The sequence below is a fragment of the Triturus cristatus genome, chromosome 3_1 (genome assembly GCF_964204655.1).
Source record: "Triturus cristatus chromosome 3_1, aTriCri1.1, whole genome shotgun sequence".
NCBI classification, from domain to species: Eukaryota; Metazoa; Chordata; class Amphibia; order Caudata; family Salamandridae; genus Triturus; species Triturus cristatus.
In genome coordinates, this window is record NC_140583.1 from 553,846,678 (window position 1) to 553,871,945 (window position 25,268).

At 43.4% G+C, this 25,268-nt stretch overlaps 1 protein-coding gene across 1 annotated transcript in view; it reads right to left on the reverse strand.

Annotated features, from left to right (window-relative positions):
• Positions 1–25,268, reverse strand: part of AGBL1 (AGBL carboxypeptidase 1) — a 3,971,795-nt gene that overhangs the window by 1,336,094 nt on the left and 2,610,433 nt on the right. Inside the window, exon 19 of the mRNA XM_085644473.1 lies at positions 20,648–20,777. Within this exon, the coding sequence (XP_085500599.1) occupies positions 20,648–20,777 (130 nt within the window). The remainder of the gene's footprint in view (positions 1–20,647; positions 20,778–25,268) is intronic.

Sequence of the window (25,268 nt, forward strand, 5' to 3'; positions counted from 1 at the left end):
GCACTGAATGTGATAAGGCATTTAGTAGAAAGTCACTTTTAACACAACATCAGAAAGTCCACACCGGGGAGAAACCCTATGAATGTACAGAATGTGTCCAGGGATTTATTACAAAGCATCATTTAATACGATATCAGAAAGTTCACACAAGAGAGAAACCATATCAACGTATTCAATGTCACAAAGCATTCATAGCAAATAGAGAACTGAAACAAAATCAGAAAATCCACATGGAGAGAAATCCTATGGGCCCGATTCACAGAACTAACTTAAGACAAAATCCTAAACTTACTACCATTTTCGTATTCACAGAAGGCACGTACTCATTTTGGTATTCACAGAAGACACTTACTCATTTCGGTATTCACAGAAGTTAGGAGTCCTAACTTTAGGACTCCTAAATGCCTTCTGTGAATACCGAAAGTCTTAAAATTAGGATTTTACTCAGTTTAGGAGTCCTAAAGTTAGGACTCCTAACTATACTACTACTAAACTGAGAAAAATCCTAATTTTAAGGCTTTTGGTATTCACAGAAGGCATTTAGGAGTCCTAAAGTTAGGAGTCCTAACGTTACTACTACTAAATTGAGAAAAATCCTGATTTTAAGACTGTCGGTATTCACAGAAGGCATTTAGGAGTCTTAAAGTTAGGACTCCTAACTTCTGTGAATACCGAAATGAGTAAGTTCCTTCTGTGAATACCAAAATGAGTAAGTGCCTTCTGTGAATACCAAAATGGTAGTAAGTTTAGGATTTTGTCTTAAGTTAGTTCTGTGAATCGGGCCCTGTGTGTGTACAGAATTTAATAAAGTCTTTCACAGGAAGAATAAGTGAATGCAGCATCAACAAATCCACACTAGGAAGAAACCATACCAATGTACAGAGTGCAACAAGGTATTTATAAGAAAACAAAATTAAAATGGGATCTGAAAAGTAAAGAAACTATATAAATGTATTGAATGTGACAATGCATACATAAGAAATGGAGAGCTAACACAACATCAAAAGTCCACACTGAACTGCACTGAATGTGGCATGGCATTTATTAGCAAGGGAGAGTCAAACAACATCAGAAAGTCTGTATGAATGTATTGAATGTGACAAAGTGTTCTTAGAATTAACCACATGAATGTGCCAAAAGTGACAAGGCGTTTTTAGGTCGAGCCTAGCAGCAGCACGCATTTTCTGCTCACTCAGCGAGACTGCTGTAGTAGAGTATGGGAGAGAAGCAGCCCCCACTCTCCTCCCATATTTTTCATTGGCTTGTGTCATTGTCTTTCGTAAATACCTCCTTTGGATTTGTTGATAGGCTAGTTAGTCACTCCTTAGTACCGCCTTGCTTTCATTTGGTGACTGGCCCTTTTACTTCGGTTGCTACACGGGACCTGTTATTTAATCTGTAAGCACTATTTACTTTATTGAGTTTCTCTTACTGCAGGCCGGACATGCGCTGCTTCAGCTGAAATCGCTTGTGGTTTTTTTAAGCAGCATGGCTGCCCCGGTAACACGGGTGCCCACTTTCAATCACTTTAACCCGGCATTATCTTGTGTCTGTTTCAAGCCTCCAAGTAAAATGGATTTAGAAATGATTAGCGAATTAAGTCATGTGAACTCTAGTTAGCATATAATCCTGTGCTAATGGACAGAAGCTGATAACAGCACATCTGTGTTACATTTCATCTGTACTAAAACCACCCGATCAGTTGTTTTCAATAGCCTGTTTTATTAATAACAACACCACCACCATCAATACCATCATCTCCACCAATACCACAACCACCACCGCCAATACCACCACAACCAATAACATCAACACCAATACCACCACCACCAACACCAGTACCACCACCAATACCACCACCAATACCACCACCAATACCACCACCACCAATACCAATACCACCACCACCAATACCACCACCACCAGTACCTCCAAAACCACCACCACCAATACCACCAACAATACTCCCATCAATTCCACAACCAATACCACCACCACCAATACCACCACCACCAGTGCCCCACCACCAATACCACTACCCATACCACCAATGCTACCACTAATACCACCACCACCAATATGGGGAGAGGAGTTGGCCTGACGGCTAGCGCAGTCGACCTTGAATCTAGGGAACTGGGTTTGAGTCTCGGCAATGACGTTGAACATCCTGTGATTCTGGGCAAATCACTTAATCTCCCCGTGCCTAACAAAAATAATTGTGTCCTCAAGTCAACGCAACTGGTGCTATGTAAAGCGCTATGATACCCGATTCGGGTCAAGTTTGCACTATATAAAACTCTGTGAAATTGAAAAAAAATACCAGTACCACCAATACCACCACCACAAATACTATCAATACGAATACTGCCACCACCAATACCACTACCACCACCACCACCAGTACCAATACCACCACCAACACCACCACCACCACCAATACCAATATCACCATCACCAATACCAATACCGCCATCACCAATACCTCCACCACCACCAATACCCCCAATGCCACCACCACCACCAATACCACCACCACCAATCCCAGCACCACCAACTCAAGCACTACTAATACCACCAATACAACCACCACCAATACCACCACCACCAATACCATTACCAATACCACCACCACCACCAATACCACCACCACCACCAATACCACCACCACCAGTACCTCCAATACTACCACGACCGATACCACCACCACCAATACCACGACAAATACCACAACCAATACCAAGACCAACTCCAACACCACAAATACCATCAATAGCAATACTGCCACCACCAATACCACCACCACCAATACCAGTACCACCACCACCTGTACCAATACCACCACCAACACCACCACCACCACCAATATCACCACCATCAATACCAATACCACCACCACCAATACCTCCACCACCACCAATACCACCACCACCAATACCACCAATGCCACCACTACCAATACCACCACCACCAATACCAGCACCACCAATACCTGTACAACCAATACCACCACCAATACCACTACCACCACCAATACCACCACCACCAATACCTCCAATACCACCACCACCAATACCACCACCAACAATACCACCACCTCCAATAATAACACCACCACCACCATCTCCAATACTACCACCACCACCAATACCACAAACACTAGTACCACCACCACCAATACCACCACCAAAACCACTGCCACAAATGCCATCAATACCAGTACCACCACCAATTCCAGTACCACCACCACCAGTACCAATACCACCACCAACACCACCACCACCAATACCAATATCACCACCACCAATACAATACCGCCACCACCAATACCAGTACCACCACCAATACCAGTACCACCACCACCAGTACCAATACCACCACCAACACCACCACCACCAATACCAATATCACCACCACCAATACAATACCGCCACCACCAATATCTCTACCTCCACCAATACAACCACCACCAATACCACCAATGCCACCACCACCAATGCCACCACCACCAATACCAGCACCACCAATACCAGCGCTACCAATACCACCACCACCAATACCACCACCAGTACCTCCAATACCGCCACCACCAATACCACCACCACCAATACCATGACCAATACCACCACCAATACTACCACCACCACCAATACCACCACCAACATGAGTATCACCAATACCAACACCAATCCCACCACCACCAACACCAATACCATCACCAATACCACCACCACCAATACCACCACCACCAGTCCCTCTAATACCACCAATACCACCACCACCTATACCACCACCAATACCACCACCAATACCATCACCACCAATACCACCACCACCAGTACCCCACCACCAATACCACCACCAATACCACCACCAATACTACCACCAATACTACCACCACCAATATGGGGAGAGGAGTTAGCCTAACGGCTGAGGCAGTCAACCTTGAATCTGGGGAACTGGGTTCAAGTCTCAGCAATGACGCTGAACATCCTGTGATTCTGGGCAAATCACTTAATCTCCCCGTGCCTAACTGAAATGAATGTGTCCTCATGTAACGCAACTGGTGGTATGTAAAGTGCTCTGATACCCAATTTGGGTCAAGTTCGCGCTATATAAAACTCAGTGAAACCATCAATACCAATAACGCCACCACCAATACCACCACCATCAATACCAGGACCACCACCATCAGTACCAATACCACCACCAATATCACCACCAATGCTAATACCGCCACCGCCAATACCTCCACAACCACCAATACAACCACCACCAATACCACCAATGACACCACCACCAATACCAGCACCACCAATACCAGCACTACCAATACCACCACCACCACCACCACCAATACCACCACCGCCACCAATACCACCACCACCAATACCACCACCACCAGTACCTCCAATACCACCACCACCAATACCACCACCACCAATACCATGACCAATACCGCCACCAATACTCTCACCACCACCAATACCACCACCACCAACACGAGTACCACCACCACCAATCCCACCACCAATACCACCACCACCAATACCACCACCACCAATACCACCACCACCAGTACCTCTATTACCACCACCACCAATACCACCAACAATACCACCACCACCAATACCACCACCACCAGTACCTCTATTACCACCAACACCACCACCACCAATACCACCACCAATGCTACCAACAATACCACCACCACCAGTACCTCCAATACCACCACCACCAATACCACCACCACCAATACCATGACCAATACCGCCACCAATACTACCACCACCACCAATACCACCACCACCAACATGAGTACCACCACCACCAATCCCACCACCAATCCCACCACCATACCACCAACACCAATACCGCCACCAATACCACCACCACAAATACCACCAGTACCTCCAATACCACCAATACCACCACCACCAATACCACCACCACCAGTACCACCACCAATGCTACCACCAATACCACCACCGCCAATATGGGGAGAGGAGATGGCCTAACGGCTGAGGCAGTCAGCGTTGAATCTGGGGAACTGGGTTCGAGTCGCAGCAATGACTCTGAACATCCTGTGATTCTGGGGAAATCACTTAAAATCCCCGTGCCTAACAAAAATGAATGTGTCCTCATGTAACGCAACTGGTGGTATGTAAAGTGCTCTGATACGCGATTCGGGTCAAGTTCTCGCTATATAAAACTCTGTAAAAATGAATAAAAAATACCAGTACCTCCAATACCACCACCAATACCACCACCACAAATACCATTAATACCAATACCGCCACCACCAATACCGCCACCACCAATACCACCACCACCAATACCAATAACACCACCACCAAAACCAATATCGCCACCACCAATACCTCCACCACCACCAATACCACCACCACCAATACCACCAATGCCACCACCACCAATACCATCACCACTAATATCAACACTACCAATACCACGACCACCAATACCACCACCACCACCAATACCACCACCACCAATACCACCACCACCTCAGTGCCTCTCGCTCACTATAATAGCAGGTGCGCTGTACAAGGCACCTTAGGGGAGGGGAGAGGAGTTGGCCTAATGGCTAGGGCAGTCGACCTTGAATCTGGGGAACCGGGTTCGAGTTTCGGCAATGACGCTGAACATCCTGTGATTCTGGGCAAATCACTTAATAGCCCAGTGCCTTACAAAAAAAATGAATGTGTCCTTATGTAACGCAGCTAGTGCTATCTACAGTGCTCTGATACCCGATTCGGGTCAAGTTTGTGCTGTATAAAACTCTGTGAAAATGAAACAATTTTTTTTAAGAGGGTGCTTTGTGGCATGGTAAATCCATCATGCACACAGGTGTGTGTCTTTGCAAACACATTGATTAGTCACCCCTCACCTTAAGGTCTCGCCACAGACAGTCACTCACAGCTGTCATACCCCTCCCACACCCTTGTCACATTTGGCAACCTCAGCCAGTCCTGGCTTTCTAAAAGACTAAAAGCAGTTTGCATATTGGGAATTTATGCTTGTAATGATCAGAGGGGAACTGCAGGTCCTAGAATGTCATGTCTGGCTGAAAGTGACACACATGTGGCCACTTGACAACTTGGATGGACTCTATATAACTCCATGTCATCAGAATGGGAAATTTCTAGTCCCTGGATTTTCTTTAACAATTAATAATTACATGGCCCTTCACTCCAACTGGTTTATGTGATGTACAGAAAGACTACAACTACCAGAACGCACTGCTTTCTTAATGCAAGCCTGGTATGGAAATGTGGAGTACTCTTGAAGCCTTTCGTGTAAAAATCCTCTCTGCCATTGTCCTCTATAAACATGGCATGCACCTGACTCCCCCCATGAACACAGTTCCCCCGGGCTCTTTGAAAAACACCGCCAGCACCCAGCATAATATTACATTGACAGTAAACAAAATGTTGCTATTTTTACATAATTTTATTTCGAACAAGTAGTTTGCGTCTGTAGCTATAAGATTAGACCAGGAGTGGTGCTCCAAAACAATTATCACATGAACAATTTAAACAGAAAAAGTGTGTGTTTTTTCCTCAGCTTTGATTGCTCTTTGTCTCCAAAAAGCAACACTTTTGTGACAAATTGATAAACTACATCTCAAGGAGTTGACTAATACAGGAGAGTGAATCACTCACACAGAAAGGGGCCCCTGATAGGATGCGTGGGCAGGAGGAACAGAGGAAAGGTAGGTAGGTAATCAAACTCACACAGAAAGTAAGGGGAAAGAGGACATTGTCCCACTTCGACCTCCTGCAACAACTATATAACCACAATATAGAAGAGGGACTGTGTACTCAGATAGCTGTAAACAAAAGTTGGGGAATCACACAGGGGAGTTAAAACTGCCCTAACACACAGCGAACTGCATCATGCTTCATCAGAGTGTTGCTAACACACCTCCGCGCAGACCAACGCTGGAGGTGGAGCAATGGGGAGGGGGAAGACAATACAACAAATAAGTGACAGTAATATGGGATCACAAGTGAACATGCAGAGACAGTGATTAAAACTGGTCCCAGGGAGTCCCTATTACAATTTTAATATTGGGTACAACTGTCCAGAGTAAAAATGGTCACACCAGGACCAGTGGATGGTGGTACGGAGAACTTATAATGAGTTACCAACCCCTCCACTCTTCAAAACCGACGACATGTTTCAGCCGGCAAAGTGTAATACCCCGGCTTTCATCAGGACTCACTAGGAAATTATCCCATGGGTACTAACCGTACCTCCTTTGATCCAAGGTTGAAGGGAAGACCCCCTTCTGAGTAACTGCTGAGAAAAAATGTGGTATAGTCCCTTGCTCTCCAAGAGGAACCTCTAACAGAAACAATAACAACATGTGTGAATTGAAAGGTGCTGTGCCCTCTGTGCAGAAAATAGTAACAACTGAAGTGGTGTGCACACCTCCATGAGAACAGCAAAATATCAAGAGTGTAATAACACCAGCTCAGGTCAAAGTAGAGCGATGATGCGCCTGGCGGTGTGTATACATGTATAATGACTACCCACATATATATATATATATATAGCACATATAAATAATAAAGGTAATACCAATATTACTGATAAAAAAACTCAGGCACCGTTGCCAGGAGACAGGAAACACCATCATGCACATCGTGACACTTACCGAGTTCATTTAAAATCTAAACTTGAACTAGTGGGGGAGCGAGGACAGCTCCCTATAGTCACACACTGTGAGACATGAGGACAAAAGATAACAGAATGAATAAAATGGAGAGTCAATGGTAAACAAACCAGCGCCCAAATGTGGCGGGAGGGCAGGTCAGGTTGGCCCATCAGGCACTGTACAGTAAACCCGTATCCCCCTGTAGAATTGTAGCGGCGCAAGGGACTGCCGAACATGGCCGTTTGAGCAATGACTCTGCGCCCAAGCACGAGCTCTCACTTCGACCCACCTAATGTCTGCCTGACAAAAAATCCACATACTTCATCAAGGTGAGCTGTGGCCATGCAGTGTGTCTCGCCCACCGCCGTGCAAATTGAGAATGCGGAACTGCCGAGACCCTGTTACTCCCCCCAGCCTCGCCCACGCAAGCATCACCAGGGACGTGGTGGACGCTGATTGAGACCGGAAGATCGAGTAACTGTGTAACTAGAGTGTCAACCGCTGCTCCCATCTTGGGAGAGGCGCATTAAGGTGCGAATGTGCACTACATGAGCCCTGTGAGGAGCTGATGTGAGGAGCTGAACCGAAGCACTCTGGACCCGAGGTCCATACTATTGGCAGTGAGATAAAGTGCTCCTCCCATTAGGGTGATCATAAGCGCATTGGGCTAATTACAGGCACGCAGCAATGCTGATGTTAGAAGACTGGAGGAGTCTGTTTGCACTAATGTAGACCAATTTACTGATAAAGGTGTAATTCTAGTTGTCCCAGCACATGAATTAATCCTTATAGGCATGACAGTGAGGCCCCTTCTAAGGCAATGAAAGATGCCAAGAGGAAGTATATAATGCCATGGGGAAGTGTAAATGCGACCCATGGGGCCAGACATTCTTCGGAGGGGGCGTAATAAAGGATTTAATAAAGGAACATAAAGCTCCCGGATTGAATGAAGGGGGGTTTTGTATGTATATGGGTTTCTATGGATTCCTACAGGTTATTCAGGCAGTTCCAAGGTATATCGTCGTTCAGGCCCTTGGTGTGGCTATGGACCCTATAGATACATTTTTGTTCCCTAATGAGAAGGGCATTCTCAGGGTTTATGACGGTGGCACTCAGGTTAGGCTTATCCAGGATCATCCAGAATAAGTCCTCGGCCGAGTGATTCTTCTCCTTGTGAGGCGACTGATTGTCCTTTGGCACCTGATAGAGGACCTACGTTCCATGATCCCAGTTTTCACTCTCCTTGTGGTCATCCCGATGTAAACAAGGTCACAGGGGCACCTCAGCAATACCTCTTTTGACTGCAAGATGTCAGGTAGAGTTTCTCCTATTCAGTCTAAAGACCCTCCTAGGTAGCCAAATTCCAATCACAGAGGGCCAAAGATCCAGTTTGCATGTTGTTAGGTGGGAGGAGATCTCATCTAAAGATAGGGGGGGCACAATTTCTCCATTCTCAGCCTAGTACACAGGATAAATCTGGCCCATCAACCTACCACCTACTCAGTTTATTCCAGTAAATGGGAAGACTTTAACTGACTCCTGGTTCCTGCTGGAAGGAAGAGCCTCAATCAAGGAAGGTTCGAAGGGTGGAGGGCAGGTTTTGTTACTCTGGGCCAGTTTTGTTCAGTGCAGCAATCTTGAAAGCCTCCACTGCAGAGTTCCTTGTATATCCATTCGTTTTCAGGCAACAATAAAAGTATCGAGCTCACTCTGGTGATTAATGTACTTGCTATGGAGCGTTCAAAGTTTTGTCTAGCAGCAGTTTTGACGCATCTAAGGTATGCCAGAGGGTTAATATGCCTGCTGCAAAGGACTTGTACCATGCAGATCACAAAACAGTATTTTATATACACAGCTTAGTGGGTTACTGCATTTGTCACAGAGACCCTTTTGTTACTGCGCAGTTCATAAGCTACAGTCATAATCTAGCACAGTGAGCTATAAAGTGTCATCAAAGAGCTTCACGCAACTATATGGTACAGGTTAGAAAGTTATGTTTTGTTCTGAGTCGTTCATTAACCTAATGTTGCTAAAATGTGTTTGGGTAGAAATAAATTCATATTATGAAAGTCAACCCTTACACACTGTGTTGTGTTCTGGATCCTGGGTTTTCGCTTCTCCAGACCAAGCACTCTCAAAAAATGCCTACCAGTATGCATCACGTGAATTCTACACCATTTTGTGCCCTTTGTCTTATGTAACATTTTCTATACACTGATGTACGCATGTATGACTCATTGTCACTGCATTTGTGTGTAATGTAAAGTGTTCTGACACCCTACACTGGTATGAGAGGCGCTATAAAACAAATGAAATATATGTGAGAGAGGGGCCATGGAGAGATGAGGGCACTGCTGGAAGCTGAGGGAATCAGTGAAGGATCCCAAAAAAGATTGTCCTGGCCTCCTGCACTGTAAGGTCAAAATTTACTATGCTTTAAAAGCTAATACAATTGAATAAATAATGAAAAATGTATTGTAGAATGCACCATTTTTGCCCACATTTTCTTGGATAGAGGAGAACACTCCCAAACCCTTCTTATAGAAGTCAGGCTCGCTCGCTGCACTCACCATAGACTTTACATGGTTGGTCTAACAAAAGTTGCCAGGCCCAGTTTGGATTCCTTGTCTGGCCAAAATGCTAGGGCTTGCTCTCTTGTAACTATTTTAATTAGTCTGGAGCTGCCTTGAAATGCACTAACTGGGGGCCCAATTGACAACATTTTCCTTTACAGGTTGAAAATTGTGCCCCTGGAATGTGTTGGGGCAATTCCTGATCCCACAGATCTCAATTCATTGTCAGGACCTTTAAGCAGTAAACAATTGGATAGCGAGTGCAGATGCAGCATTTGCATTTATTTCTGCCACTGCTTCATACATAACAAGGCAGACATCCATCCAGGGCTTTGTTATGCATTTGAATGAATTAGGAGATGAATAGCATTTTCCCTGCCAGCATTACACCTTCTTCAGTAGCAGCCCCGTGCCAGGTCAAACCTATTACAGCCTTTGACCCTTGTGGTCTATTTCGATGCCCCCCCGCTGCCACTCACATCTACCTCATCTCCCTGAAGAAGGTACTACAAGGCAATCCCTCGAGCCCCCAAGCCCTCGATCAATCCTGCTGTAGGGATTTGATAGTTGTTTTGCCCTGTCTTTTGTGTGTTGTAGCTTCAGTTATTTTTGCTAATTTTTCATTTCAATCATTTTGGTTGCATTGCAGATGCCGATTCTCCCACTATTTCTGCTGCTCCTGCCTCCCTGCCAGACCCTTCCACTTCCCAGGAGTACTAATGGAGGCTGCTGTGCGGTCCCTGTGAGCAGCTCTTGACCCTCGTAGTCTAGTTCGCCACATCCCTACTGCCACTAACATCTGCCTTGGCTCCTTGACGAAGGCAGGATCCCCCCACTCCAGCACCATAGCCCCCAGATTAACGCGCCGAAACTGGAAAAAGGTATCAGAAGACCAGTGGAACAATGCTCTCCACTCACACCTCCCAGACTCTACACATGACCCAGAACAAGCATCCAAAAACTTCCCCTAGTGGGTCAGAGAATGTGCTGACACCTTCGCCCCTGTCCAGACTCCCAAAGTGAAAGGACCAACCAAAAGAGCAAGCTGGTTCACTAAGGATCTGCACTCCACCAAATGCAACTGCAGGCAGCTACAAAGGAAGTGGTGCACCAGCAAAAAAATTAAAGACTGCACAACCTTCAAGGCCGCTCTCAGCCAATACCACTGCCTCCTGAGAGAATTAAAAAAGAACTCCCTGGCAGCCTGCATTGAAACCAGCACAAACCACAGCAAGGAACTCTCCGCCATCATGAAGGAGTTCTCCAATGCCACAGGCATTGAGAATGGCATCATAACCTCCCAGGAACTATGCGGCAACCTTGCTGACCTTTTTCACAACAAGCTTTCCACCACCTACAAACATTTTGAACACCAACCCTCCACCGTCGACAGCTTCAATCAGCTCACAACCTTGAACTTAAACCCTGAACACCTGCTCACCCACTTGATCCCTCCCACGATGCAAGACACTATCTCGATCATGTACCCCTTACACTAAGGAACAACCACAGACCCGTGCCCCCTCATATTTTAAACCTTGGAAGCTAGACAGCAAGATGCGAGCTCAGGAAGGTCCTGAACACCTCCATTCTTCTTCCCTGAGGACTGGAAATACTCCGAAGGGAGACCTCGTCATTAAGAAACCATCAGACGACCCAGCTGAACCAAAGAACTACTGGCCCATTTCTCTGCTACCATATCCAGCTAAAGTCTTCAAGAAAGTGATTAACCAACAACTTACACAACAGCTAGAAGACTAATACCTCCTGGACCCTTCCCAAATCTGGATTTCAAACTAAGCACAGCAGCGAGACAGCCCTGATTGCAGCAATGGACAACATCAGAGCCCTCCTTGACTGAGGAGAAACAGCAGCTCTCATCCTTCTAGACCTGTTCACCATGTTTGACACAATCTCCCATCACATCCTGACCAACAGACTTCACTATATAGGGATCCAGGGAGATGCCCTCAGGTGGGTCACTTTGTACCTCACTAGCAGAACACAGAGCCTTCCACTGTTCACCTTAGAGCCCAAGAAGATCATTTATGGAGTCCCCCAAGGATCACCCCTCAGCACCACCCTTTTCAACACCTACATGACCCCTCTGGCTGACACCATCAGATCATATAGAATCAACATTATCTCCTATGCTGATAACACCTAGCTCATCCTTTCACTATCAGAAGATCTCTCACCACCAAAGCCAACTTTCATAGATGCATGACGAACATCACGGACTGGATAAAGGAAAACTGTCTCAAACTCAACATAGACAAGACAGAAGTCCTCATCTTTGGAAACAACACCTCACCATTGAATGACGCATGAAAGACCACACCCATAACATCAGCATCATCCTGAATAGCAAGCTATCCATGAGGAAACAAGTCAATGCGTCTCATCCATCAGCTTCCACACCCTTCGCATGCTCAGTAAGATTTTCTAGTGGCTCCCAGGGAACACCAAAAGAACTGTCACGCAGGCCCTCATCACCAGCAGACTGGACTATGGAAACACAATCTACGTAGGAATCACTGCATGCCTCATGAAAAGACTTCATACTATACAAAACTCAGCCTCAAGACTTAGCCTCGACCTCCCCAGAAGGACCCATATCACTCCTCATGTAAAAAAACTACACTGACTCCAGATTCAGAATAGATGCCAGTTAAAGATGCTGACCCATGCCTAAAAAAGCTCTGCACAACAAAGGCCCTGCATACATCAACAAATGGCTGACCTTCCACCAACTGATCAGACACCTTCTATCCGCCTCCCTCTCCACGCAGACACCCCACGAATCAGCCAAAACAACAGCAGTGGACGTTCATTCTCACACCTGGTAGCCAAAGCAAGGAACGTCCTCCCCTGCACCTCAGGACTGCACCCTTGCTCCAGCAATTCAGGAAGTTACTCAAGATCTGGATGTTGGAATGATCAGTACACTACGCAACAGCAAACTTTTACAGCACCTCAATACCCTCACCAGTGATTTGCTGCACTTTATAAATGCCTGATTGATTGATTTATTGCTTGACAAGGGTACAAGAGATACTGCTGGTGTACATTGTGAACATATCAACTTGAATGATGGCAGCACTGAAAACAGCATATCAAACCCCTTGGCATGCTTCAGGTGCCAAACAGCTCTTTTTTCACATGGTAGTGGCTCTTTACCTGGTCGTCGGGTAACCAGTGAGTTTTCTCTGCTATTTACCTGGCCACTGGCGAGATAGTAGAAGTTATTTACTATTTGACTGGTGGCATTGAAAATAGCAGTACCATTTACCCGCTGCTGCCTAAATAGTAGTGACTCTGAGGTATTTGGCTAGCGGCCTTCAGAATAACAGATAAACTTCACTTTTTACCTAGCCCCTGGCTAAATAGTAATACATCAACTGCAGAAAAGGTCATTGGAGGATGCTTCCACAAAGTCTAACCACTGTCAATCGCTTGGGGTAGCATTCCAACACATTGTTCTTTTGCCCACTATGCCACCAGGAACAGTTTTTTTTCTGTAATTAATTCATGCAGTTACCTGTGTATCAACTACTGTGCATTTGTATATGAACTTACAATCAAATCCCTCAAACATGTTGCATCCCCATTACAAGATCGCCATCATCTTACCATTACTTGTTACCCCTTTCATCTTAAAGGCTGGCTAAATAAAGACCTCCTTCGTATTATTTATCTGTCCGCTTATCAACTTGTACATCATCTCAATTATTTAGTCTGAAGTTGGCTAAACAACTAGGATGATGTACTATTTTTCCACCCACTACGAAACAACTAGAGATTGTGTACTATTTGGTCGGTGGACAGGTAAATAGGCAATTCATTTTCAAATTTTCAAAGGTTCTCTTTGTGAACCTTCCAGCTGGCAACATGTATTTTTTAAATCAGTCTGCAATGGAGGACATTCTGACAAATGTTTAGAGAATCCGACGTGCATGTTCCTATTGTATTCGGTTGCACTGTTTAAAGTGCATACATACAACTCAGTGTCAACAACAATATGAGAGTGAGAAGTCAGGAGACGGGCATGTTCCTCTGCCCAAATAATATTAGGATAAACAAAAAGAATGGGCCTTTTTTTTACTGGTATACAAAAATCTCTCTCCTAATTTAGGGTGGATGTATCAAGTGTCTGTACTTCCTAAGAAACACTAGGGTTTTGAAAAAGAACCCTCGCTCACCTATATAGTAGATGACATGCTTCATCATAGGGTTCCCACCCTGGTCACAGAATGTTTCCAGGGTCTGCTGAGACGCCTTATTACAGCGGAGCTGGTTATTTTTTAGGGTGAAGTGCTATAGTGAGTGACTAGTGCTCAAGTGAGGTACTTTTTAAAATTGGCTTGAATACTCTCCGTCTTTTTGACCTCAGCTTTATTGGTGAGAGTATTGGTCAATGTTAAAAAACGTGATGGATATGTAAAGGTTATAAATTTGATCCTTCTTTCCTTGAAAGGTCTACATGTTTCAGCCATATTCTCATGTGCCCAACAGGGTCTAATTGCTTTCGTCAGGACCAATGGAAGCTGGTATGCACACTAAGGCATACAGCAATTTTTTGGATTGTACTTCCAACCCACTGGAATTTCACTGTGTCACTTTCATTTCTGTAAAGAAAAGTGTGGGTACAATTACCTTAGTGACATACAAACATATAGGCAGTGGTAAATTTTACCTTGGACTCAGGAGGGGTAACAGAACTTCCCTGGTCCAAGATTTGTCAATTTGCCTATCCATTATTTTTAATAATTTGTTTAGGTGATCTTGTGCCAAATTTCAGCTATGTACATTCATAAGAGTCATTGTGTCTCGCCAGTTGTTTATCCGCATTCAATTCCCAACATTTATGAGACATACAAGACTAACAGACATATAGGCACAAAGTTCTATTTGTATTTGTCTATCTTAGTAGGCATGCTCTGAGACGGCTCATATGGAAGTGTGTCTTCAATTTTTATGTAGCGGTCTCTATCAAGCCTTGTTTTTCATATAGGACATACAATAGGTGCTCATAATTCTCAGCTTGTGCCCCACCTTCCATGCAATTGTCCCATGTGTAACTTTAAAGCTCTGACGACTATGCTTATTCAGCGTTATGTTGGTGATACAGACATTGTGTGTGTATCTTGTGTGAGCTACAATATTTTGTTTATTTTGTTAGGAGAGACGTGCATCTAGAATTAATGAGTCCCTTATGTTAAAAAAGATGTGCATTTGGTATAAAAAAAATGAATTAATAAATACTGACTTCAAGTATGGTAGCTATTTGCTATCTGAGATCGGCCAAGGGGGCAGACCCTATAGTCACACTCTGTAAAAAAGAATGTAGATCCCTTTAGAGTCCTATATGTCTTTTTCTAGTTCTTAAAACAGGCTCTCCCCATTAGCGTGCTCACTAACTTCATCAAAGCATCTCACCCTCCGTGATACCTGATCTGCCTCGGTTGTCCCGCATTATTTCGTTGTTTCTCAGTGGCACGTTTAAATGTGGACAGGCCTCGCCGATTGCCGGGTTCCTGCGTGCATGTAGTGCGTGGGGTGGGGAATGTGTGATGAATGTGTCAATCGTGTAGGTCAGGCAAAGCTTACCTGGTTGTCAAGGTTACTTACGCCATAGTTATCACGTCTACCATTTATCAATACTACATGTAGAGACAGCCTGAGTGCGTAATCTTACTCTGTTTTGTGTTTACATTTTTTTTGCATATGTTCATGAGTAAAAAAAGGGAAAGTCTGATTTTTATTTTATTGGGTGAGAAATCGCCCAGGGAACACAGGCAGCTCTCTGTATGATGTCCGTCAGAGTACTTATGCGGCAGCTATCCTATTTAACGTTATTTTATCCTCATTCTGTGTAAAAATCTAAATAACAGACTGTAGGCTTACCGGTATGTTACTCTATCTTGTGAATAGTTTTCCGCATATGTTGGTGAGAGGGAAAAACATTATAGGAAATAAACTGCATGCTGTGTTTTCATATGTAATGTGGGCATGCTTCTATGATGGGTCTTCTATTTGCCTGCAATTTTATTTTTCTGTTCTTTTTGATGGATCTTTTTGCATTATCCTACCTGTACGTGATCAATTTACATACATTGGTGTCATGACAACTTGCCATTGAAGACCCTATGTCTGTGAGGCAGCAGTCGCAAAAAGATATTTTCAAAGAGTAACGTTCTAGACACTCAGGGGGTTCAGGGACTATTCATAGTACCGTGTTTCAGACACTCAAAGGGTTCACGGACTATTCATAGTACTGTGTTCCATGGGATATTATCATTCAGCCCAGTCTTGTGGGTGGACAGACGATAGATCCAACGTTGTTCCTTCTCAAAGAGGCATCCTTCTATGTTGTCTCCAGTAGTTTCTAACTGTTCAATGATACACCATGTTAAATCATCGGGGGTGTGGCCTAAGCTGATAAAGTGGTCTGTTATTTTTGTTGTGTTCCTTTTGCATCTTTTATTAGTCCGATGTTCGCATATCCTGGTTTTTATTTTCCTCGTTGTCATGCCCACATATTTTAGACCACAACTACAGACGATTAGATAGACTACATTCACAGTGTTGCAATTAGTGTATTTTCGCACCGTCCATATTTTTCCAGGTTCCAGTTCCAAGGTCATTTCTGTTTTTGTTAGATGGCAGACACTACAGTTGCCGCAGGCATAGTGGCCTGTGATCTCTGGGAGACCCCATATATTACGTACTGTAGTCCATCCTTCATTCATCTTGGTCCGTCGTCTGGTCTTCACCAGGTTGTCTTTTAAATTCATTGCATTTTTGAAGGAAAACAAGGGTTTGAGGTTCCTCGTTGGCATAATGCACCAGTTTTTATTGACGATTTGTTTGACTTCATTGGAGACAGTCTTGTAAGTTGTTACACATGTTAATGGGAGGTGTTATTGTTTTTCTTTGATGGTTTTAAGAGGCTGTCTCTGTTTTGATTGTTTGCTCTTTTGTAAGCTTTTTTGATAATTTGTCTTGGATATCTCCGATCTTTTAGTTTTGTTTTTAGGTCCTCCGACTGTGTGATGAAGTCAGTTTTCTTGGAGCAGTTCCTTCTAAGTCTGAGAATCTGGCCATACGGGAGGTTCTCTCTGAGAGCACCACTTCACCCTCAAAAATAACCAGCTCTGCTGTAATCAGGCATCGCAGCACACACAGGAAATATTTGGGGACCAGGATGGGAACCCTATGATGAAGCATGTCACCTACTAGGTTGGTGAGTGAAGGATTTTTTACAAAACCTTAGGGTTTCTTAGGCAGTACAGAAACTTGATACATTCATCCTACAGTAGTAGAGAGATGTTTGTATAATAGTAAAAAAAAGTCCCGTTCTTTTTGTTTATCATAATACACACAACTCAGGACGTCTCGAGTTAATGCATAAACTGCAGACAGTACAGCTCGGAAACAGAGATACAATCCTAGCTTACAGTTGCCAGCTTGTTCAGGTATCCTTCCTTTTAGGGAATAATCTGACACTTGTATGGGATACTGGGCCCCTTTTCAAAGGCCAAAGTGACCTAGAGATACTCTGCTCCAGCTGTCTTAGTGCTGAAGGCATTCAACTTCATACCACTGTAACAAACAGACACTGAAATTATGCCTCATTGGAAAATGGGAGATGGGGGCTAACTCTAGCAAGCAAACACTACCTAAAATAATCATACAAAAAGGGCCCCCACATCTCATTAAACACTTTCATCTGATCCTTCAATTTGTTTACCCCGTTCTCGTAGGATTCTTTGTCAGCCATGGTTGATGCCCATTCTTCCACTGATTGTGAGGTGGCGGATTCCCAGTACCTCAGGACACAAATTGTAGCCAATGTCAAAGGGGTGTCAAGCTAGTATTTTTTGTATGAGGAGATTAGTTTCACGTTGTGGGGCATGCAGAAGCGCTAGATCTAGGGTACGGCTGGATTTATAGGTCTGTGGCATTCTGAAGAGTATCCCACACTGCTGACTAATATGATTCGATCACTGGGCAGCCCTAAAAATGTGTATTGTGTCCCACAGATATGTCCACATTGCCAGCAGCAGGAAGATGCAGCTAAATATGCCCTTTGGAGCTGAAAGAATGGTCAGTGCGAGTCATAAAGGATCTTAGAGAGGCTAAATTTCAGCCGTGCTTCCCTTAGACTCTAAGTCATGAAGGAAAAGGAGTCTGTGTCAGTCAGGGATGCTGAGAGATGGGGCTTCCGGTGTTTAAACTTGAGGGTTGACGTGGGTTTCGAGTATGCACCATCTATAAGGGTGTTATAAAGACCTGTAATAAGGTTTTTTTGGGACATTCCCCCTTTGGACAGATACCTGTGTATTATGGAGTCGCCTAGGGCCTGGGGATAGCCACCCAGTTTCAGTAGAATTATAGCTTTTAATTGATGGTAACATAGTGTGTTTATTCCAGATGGTATTTCTGTTGTAGGTCAGCAAAAGGTGACTAAGTGCCTGTTGCAAATCTGATTATCCAGTGTTCTGATGCCCTTCCCAGACCGCAAGGGCCACCTGAGCAGGAGTGGACAGAAATCTTTTGTTCAAGGGATCTATGACCTGCTTCCCAGATCTTCAAAGTACTTTGAAGTATTGAATTGGTGCATGCCATGGGTATTATGGACTTTTTATACACTACAGAAATGTAGTTGAGTGCTTCCTGTCTGTGTTTCTCTAGACGCAGTCACTCAGGGGTTTAAATGGTGGGCTGGAAGAAGTAGACAAACTGGGAGTGATCAATCACTGCATGATCTGTCTCAAGAATGGGGAGATTGAGTCCTTCAGAAGTGGTGTTCGCGTAGAGCTTAGCTGCTGAGTCTTGGAATAGCTCCCTGCCAAATGTGTTGCCTGATATGAGAATCTATATGGTGCAATTTTGAAAGGTGTGTGGGCACCGGCAGCATGTCAAAGATGTAATAAAAGTCGGGGGCTGCAAGCATCTTGAAAGTTTGGACCCTTCCTCACAGTGAAAGTTGTAAATGCTGCAATGTCATGAAATCTCTCTGCATATCATCTGTAAGAGAGTCGATGTTGTCAGATACCATGTGATATGGGTTAGCCTGAATTGAGAGTACAAGATATTTCACTTGTGTCAGCATCTATCAAAACTGTAGGCCATTCAGGCTGTACACAGTTGTGATTGTGGTCATAGAGAGAGCCTCACTTTTGGACCAGTTGATTTGGTAGCTGCTGAAGCTCGAGAAACAATCAATGAACCTCAATACAGCTGAGATGGAGATAGCAGGAGTAGATAGAGTTAGTAACATATCATCAGCATAAAGTGGTAGCTTCATGTCCCCAGATGGCATTGGTATTCCTTCCACTGTTGATGATTTGCCCATGGGTATTGCCAGGGGTTCTAAGGCCAAAATAAAAAGCTTGGGGAGAGCAGGCACCCTTGACTCATCCCTCTGCCAATGTTCAATGGAGAAGCTGCTGCAGCTGATTAAGGCTGTTGGTGTATGATATGCTTTACGTATATGATATAGTCATCAGAGCCATGTGGACTCCATCGCAGGCTGAGAAGTTTCATATCATTCAAAAAAGTCTTCAATGGAGAGACATCGCCACTACAAAGTATGATAGTATGCAGATACGTTTTACCACATACATGTATTAAAATGATATTCTGGCATTCCAGTTACATTGCACCTTTGCCCTTTTGTCACCTTTTACACCCATAGAAGGAAATTCTATTATATTATACTGTAGCAAACAGGCTTCTATTACTGAGCTCAGGCTGATGACCACTTCCTAAAGCATAGTGTTACTATAAAGTAGATTTTGAAGAACTCAGAACAGAGAAATAATATGTTCCTTTGAATAGCTAGAATGTGTGTGAAATCATTCAGGCTTAGCTGAAAAAAAGTTGTGATGTGAATTTATTAAAATGACCATATATTGAATTCTATTAGGCTATTTGAGGCCCTCTTCTTAGACTCAAGAAACACAATTGATAGCAGACTTGACCTTGTTGAAAACTAGGGATATTCGATGAGTATACATGTGGAACCCTGTCAAGTTTCCCTAGTCCATGAGTGATGTGCTGCTTCAGTCCAATTCTTTTCTTTGAATTAAGGGACTTATAGTTTTGTTTATTCCATTATAAAACAGGACTACAAGTCCCAGGATTTAAAGAAAATATCTGGTCTGGAGTAACACATCAAACATGGGCTTGGGAACCCTGGCAGTTATGCATCTGGTATTTTGTGATATTACTTCTTCAGTGTCAATGAGTTCTTGTATATGATTTATCTGAATTAGTCAGCAAGCATAATAAGTTGTGAAACAGAAAACATTTAAACATAATTAAGGAAATAAGTACCACCAAAAACAACATCAAGAACAGATAACACAGGAAATCAACCAGTACTCACGAGTGGAGTCCTACCGATACTGTTCAAGTACTGTAGCAGACCCTTAGTATGGTAAATTGTTGGTTGAAGATTTGGGTTGGGACAGGACCATCGTCTGTTTAAGTCATCACCATTCAGGGAGCATCTGTGGCTAAAGGCAACACAATGAAAATGGTAAAGAAATTATAATGCATAACAACTATTGTGTTCTATGTGTATATTATCTTGTGCAGTGGAAACTCCTCCTAGCCAGCATTTAGGGCAATGTGCAGGCAGAAATCAAAATCAATCATGCAGCTAACGAGACTAATGAAGCAGTTACAACAATGCAAATAGGATAACAACCGGATATTCTTAAAACAAGGTAAATAGGATATAAATAAGGGATTAAGTCATAAAATTTAGGATAAGACTTATCCTAGACTTTCCAGCAGCAATGCCCTGATTACGAGTTGCACAGTAACAACAGAATTAATGGGAATCAAATAAGTAACAGTGGGATGTGAAAAAAATATACATGCATTCTAGAATCATTTTAAGATACAGACATAACATAAATTTGTGACTGAACATTATATATATAAATATCGGAGCTGCGGGCAGGCTAGCTCCACAGGCAAGGGAGTATCTTTGAAGTTGAAGAAGGTTTGACTAAAAGCATCCCTTCCCCCATCTGAGCTCATGAGGCCCAAATTTGGCTTACTACATACCTAAAAGAAACATTACCAATTGGGTATTGTATGTTTGTTTTTTTTACTCACTGACAAAAATATAGAATATTCGCACAAGAGTCATTTCCCAATGGAAGTGGCAAAAGGGATCATTTGGTGGTCCTGAGAAAAAGCCTTGGGGTTGAGCTTGAAATATGTAAACCTTTGAAATACATGCACATAACCGTATGTCTTTCATATTTTCCCCATTTTAACCATGCCAGCTAGAGTTAAGAATAAATCATTTTCCCTACTTAGTCAGGAATTTTTAATCTTTTTCTCACTAGCTAAGACCCTCCCTCTCTTATACCTCCCCATACTTCATCGTATATGATCAAGGTGCTCCCACGTACTCATCAGTTGCAGCGTTCAAGGTTCCGCAGTGGGATGGTAAGAACATTATGATGAAGCATGGCACCAAGAGGAAAACATGGTGGGTTTCCTACCTAATATAACGAGAGGAAAGGTAGTCCAATCAAACTGACTGACTCTTTTCGGTTGCTACAGTAGGCATAGAAGGCTGAGTCCTCTGTTTTTTCTGACCACTTCCTCCCCTTGCATTTACATATATGTATATTCAAATTTATAAATACATTTATTATGTTACTTATTTGATTAATAATAATTGTTTTTAAAATAGGTTTACAACATGGAATCAAGAGATTCTAATATATCTTTTATGTATCAGTAACAAAATCAATGTTGCTATATGCAGAGTAGGGTCAAACATGACCCAAGTATACAAAAATATAGTCACTGATCCTGGTTTGATTGTAATACAGCTTTAAACTCATAGTGTTGTATCATCTGGAAGCATCATTCTCTAAACACCAGCGGTCCCTTAGCATGCCATTACTTATCAGTGTTCAACTTACCGATTAGTACATAGAATGTAACGGTATCTCTATATTGCTCTCCTGTTCCTCATAACACAGTAGCTCTATCTAAAGAAATACTTCTGTCCACGCGTTGAGATAAACGTGTAGCAATCTCATACCAATAAATTTGTAATGCAGACCATTTCACAGACATAAGGGTTTTAGCCTTGCCAACCACAAGGTTGAAAGTGAGGCCTACCAAGGTCCCAGTTTAGAGCTTCAACCTGAGAGTGGATGGCCCAGGGCCTCAAACTTGATAATGACAGCTGACAGGGGCCTCTGTTGGTTGCTGTTCTTGTAGACATAGTTTTCCTTGGGTGGGGGACAGAAGTCTGATCCATAGGGTGAAATGGGCCACATCACTTTGTTGGACATTGTGGTACTGTCTGCCTTCTGGAATGCATCTGGGATCAAGTTAAGGTTAGGTGCTTCATAGATGTGATTCACAGTTGAGGAGAAGTAAACCTCATAGGTTAGTAAAGTGACTCAGGAGATTGTTGATAGGGGACCCAACCGAGTTTCAGAAGGGCTTAGAACTGATAAGCCTCTGCAGTAGAGGGCAGTCATCCATGTTCTACCGCCCAAGCCGAGAAGCCTATCACGGTATTGATTAGTTTAGCCTGAATAATTTAGGTGGGAGGCGAGTCGTGTAGCACCTGACTCTCTCCATAGGGTCACCCCCAAACATTTTGTCTTCACCTCTCCTGTTTTGCTGAATTCGTTTTGTGTGTGTTAGGACTCTGCACTTTACCACTGCAAACCAGTACAAAAGTGCTTGTGCCCTCTCCCTTAAACCTAGTTAATTTGGCTTACACCCAATTGGGATACTTAATTTGCTTATAAGTACCTAGTAAAGTGGAACTAAAGGTACCTATGGCCAGTAAATTAAATGATATTAGCGAGCCTGCAGTACTTACTGTGCCATCTACTTAAGTAGCCTTTTAAAACATGCCTCAGGCCTGCCATTGCAGCCTGTGTGTACAGTTTTAAACTGCCATTTTGACCAGGAAAAGTAAATATTTTGCTTGGCCTAAACCTTAGTTTTTAATGCAAATAAGTCATTGTTAGGCTAGGCCCTAAACAGCCCACAGTGCAGGGTGCATTGTATTTTAAAAAGTAAGAAATGTACTTTTAAGTTTTGCATGTCCTGATAGTAAAAAACTCTCAAATTCATTTTTGGCTATTGCAGTGCCTGCCTATCCCAAATTATATCATTGAGTTATATTATTACCTTTAATAAGTTATATCTTATGTTTTGGAGCAGGTAGGAATATCATGCTTGGTGTCTGAGGAATTGTGATTGTACATTTCAACTCTTTTTAACGATAAAGTTGGAGTTGAAGTCACAATTATGAAAATGCCACTTTTAGGAAGTTGTCATGTTCTTGTCCTAACCCTTTGGTGGCTGCATCTTCTTTCATGGATCACATGACGTGGTGTAGTTGACACTTGACTTTTGTGAATGACTCCCAGGCAGTAATACAATTAAGAATCTGTATGTTAGCAGGATGGGCAATTCTGACTTGAAGAGGGGAGCGAAGCTGTCACTTGTCACACTTGCTCTTCAAAGGCTCTGCTTCAGCTCAACAGAAAGGACTTCTGTTGTGCCTGCAGAGAGACAGGGACCAGAGCAGGGAGTCAGGAAGTTCCAGACACTTCTGTAGGGAGAAGACTTCAAAGGTTTCTTCAACATTAAACTGGTACTTCAGACTCACTCTTCAGTGTCCTGATGTCTGAGAAGACTGGACCTGTATTCTTAATCTCAAGCTGAAGGGACTCAAAGGATCAGCTGACAGACCTCCTATTCTACGCTACAGAGAAACAACAAGCTCCAGAGTTATCCTGGTTACAGCCCAATTGACCCGCTGCACTGGACCTGTCACTGGACCTGCCTGAGTCCTGGTGACCTCTGCTGGAGTGAGTTCCTGATCCCTAAGAGGGGCCTCCCAGGTCCTGGACCCTTGGTGTGGCATCCGTTGAGCTCCTTCTATAAAGAAGGAGAAATCCTGACGTTTTGAGCTCTTCCTGACCACTGCAGTCACCGCCAGTGTTAAACAGCAAGGGAGATCTGCACTTCGCTCTACAGCATTGACAGTTCACATTGACCACCAAAGCAAAGATCCAGCAATGTCTGTCCATGACATAGAACAGGACCTTTGAGCTACAGTCACGACTGTTCAATCACGACTAGTGTGGTCATCGAGCTCCAGCAAATACCATCCGCAATGCACTCCTTTCGGCCTCCTCCACCGCGATTAGAACTCTTCATGTTGGACTTTAGAAGGTGCATTTTCCAGAGAGGCTATCTGGCCCACAATCCATCACAATCAGCTAGAACTTTTGACTTTCAGTCGGTCTCACATGACTAGATAATAACCACTGTTGGCGCTTTGTGCTTTTGGGTGCTGTACTTACCTAAAAGCTTTTAAAATGCATATCTCCAGTTCTACTGATTGGATTTTTGTTGTTTTGGTGGCAAATACTTTATTATAATCAGCTCTATTTCCGAAATTGGTGTGAGATTTTTCTTGTGTTGTATTCTCACTTTATTACTGTTTGCATGCTGCATAAATACTTTGCACTTTGCCCCAGAGATACACATGTAGTCACACAGATCAGGGATATATTAACTGATTTAAGCTAATCATACATTGCAGCGTTTGGAGTTCTCATTCTGTGGAGATTTCGCTTGATAACACGCAAGGTATTCTGAATTTATAATTAGACAAAAAGAGCTTTAAATATAGGCAATTCCTACTCGTTTTCTATGTGTTCCCATATATACTTAGGATATATTTGACTAAAACGGGGTTATAACAAGGAAATGAGTTGGATAAATATCATAACATCATATCAAGAGTAACACATTTGCTAGCGGAACTGAATTGTGTCCTATCAAACAGCAGGAACATATATAGATGTTTGACTAAGTAATTAGGCACTTAAGCAGACTGTCCCTTGTTCAGCAGGGTCAAGACTGATTTGCATATGGCTGTGTCCACACTGATGGGCAAAAGAGCAATGGGTTGAGATGCTACCCCTGGTGATTGCCAG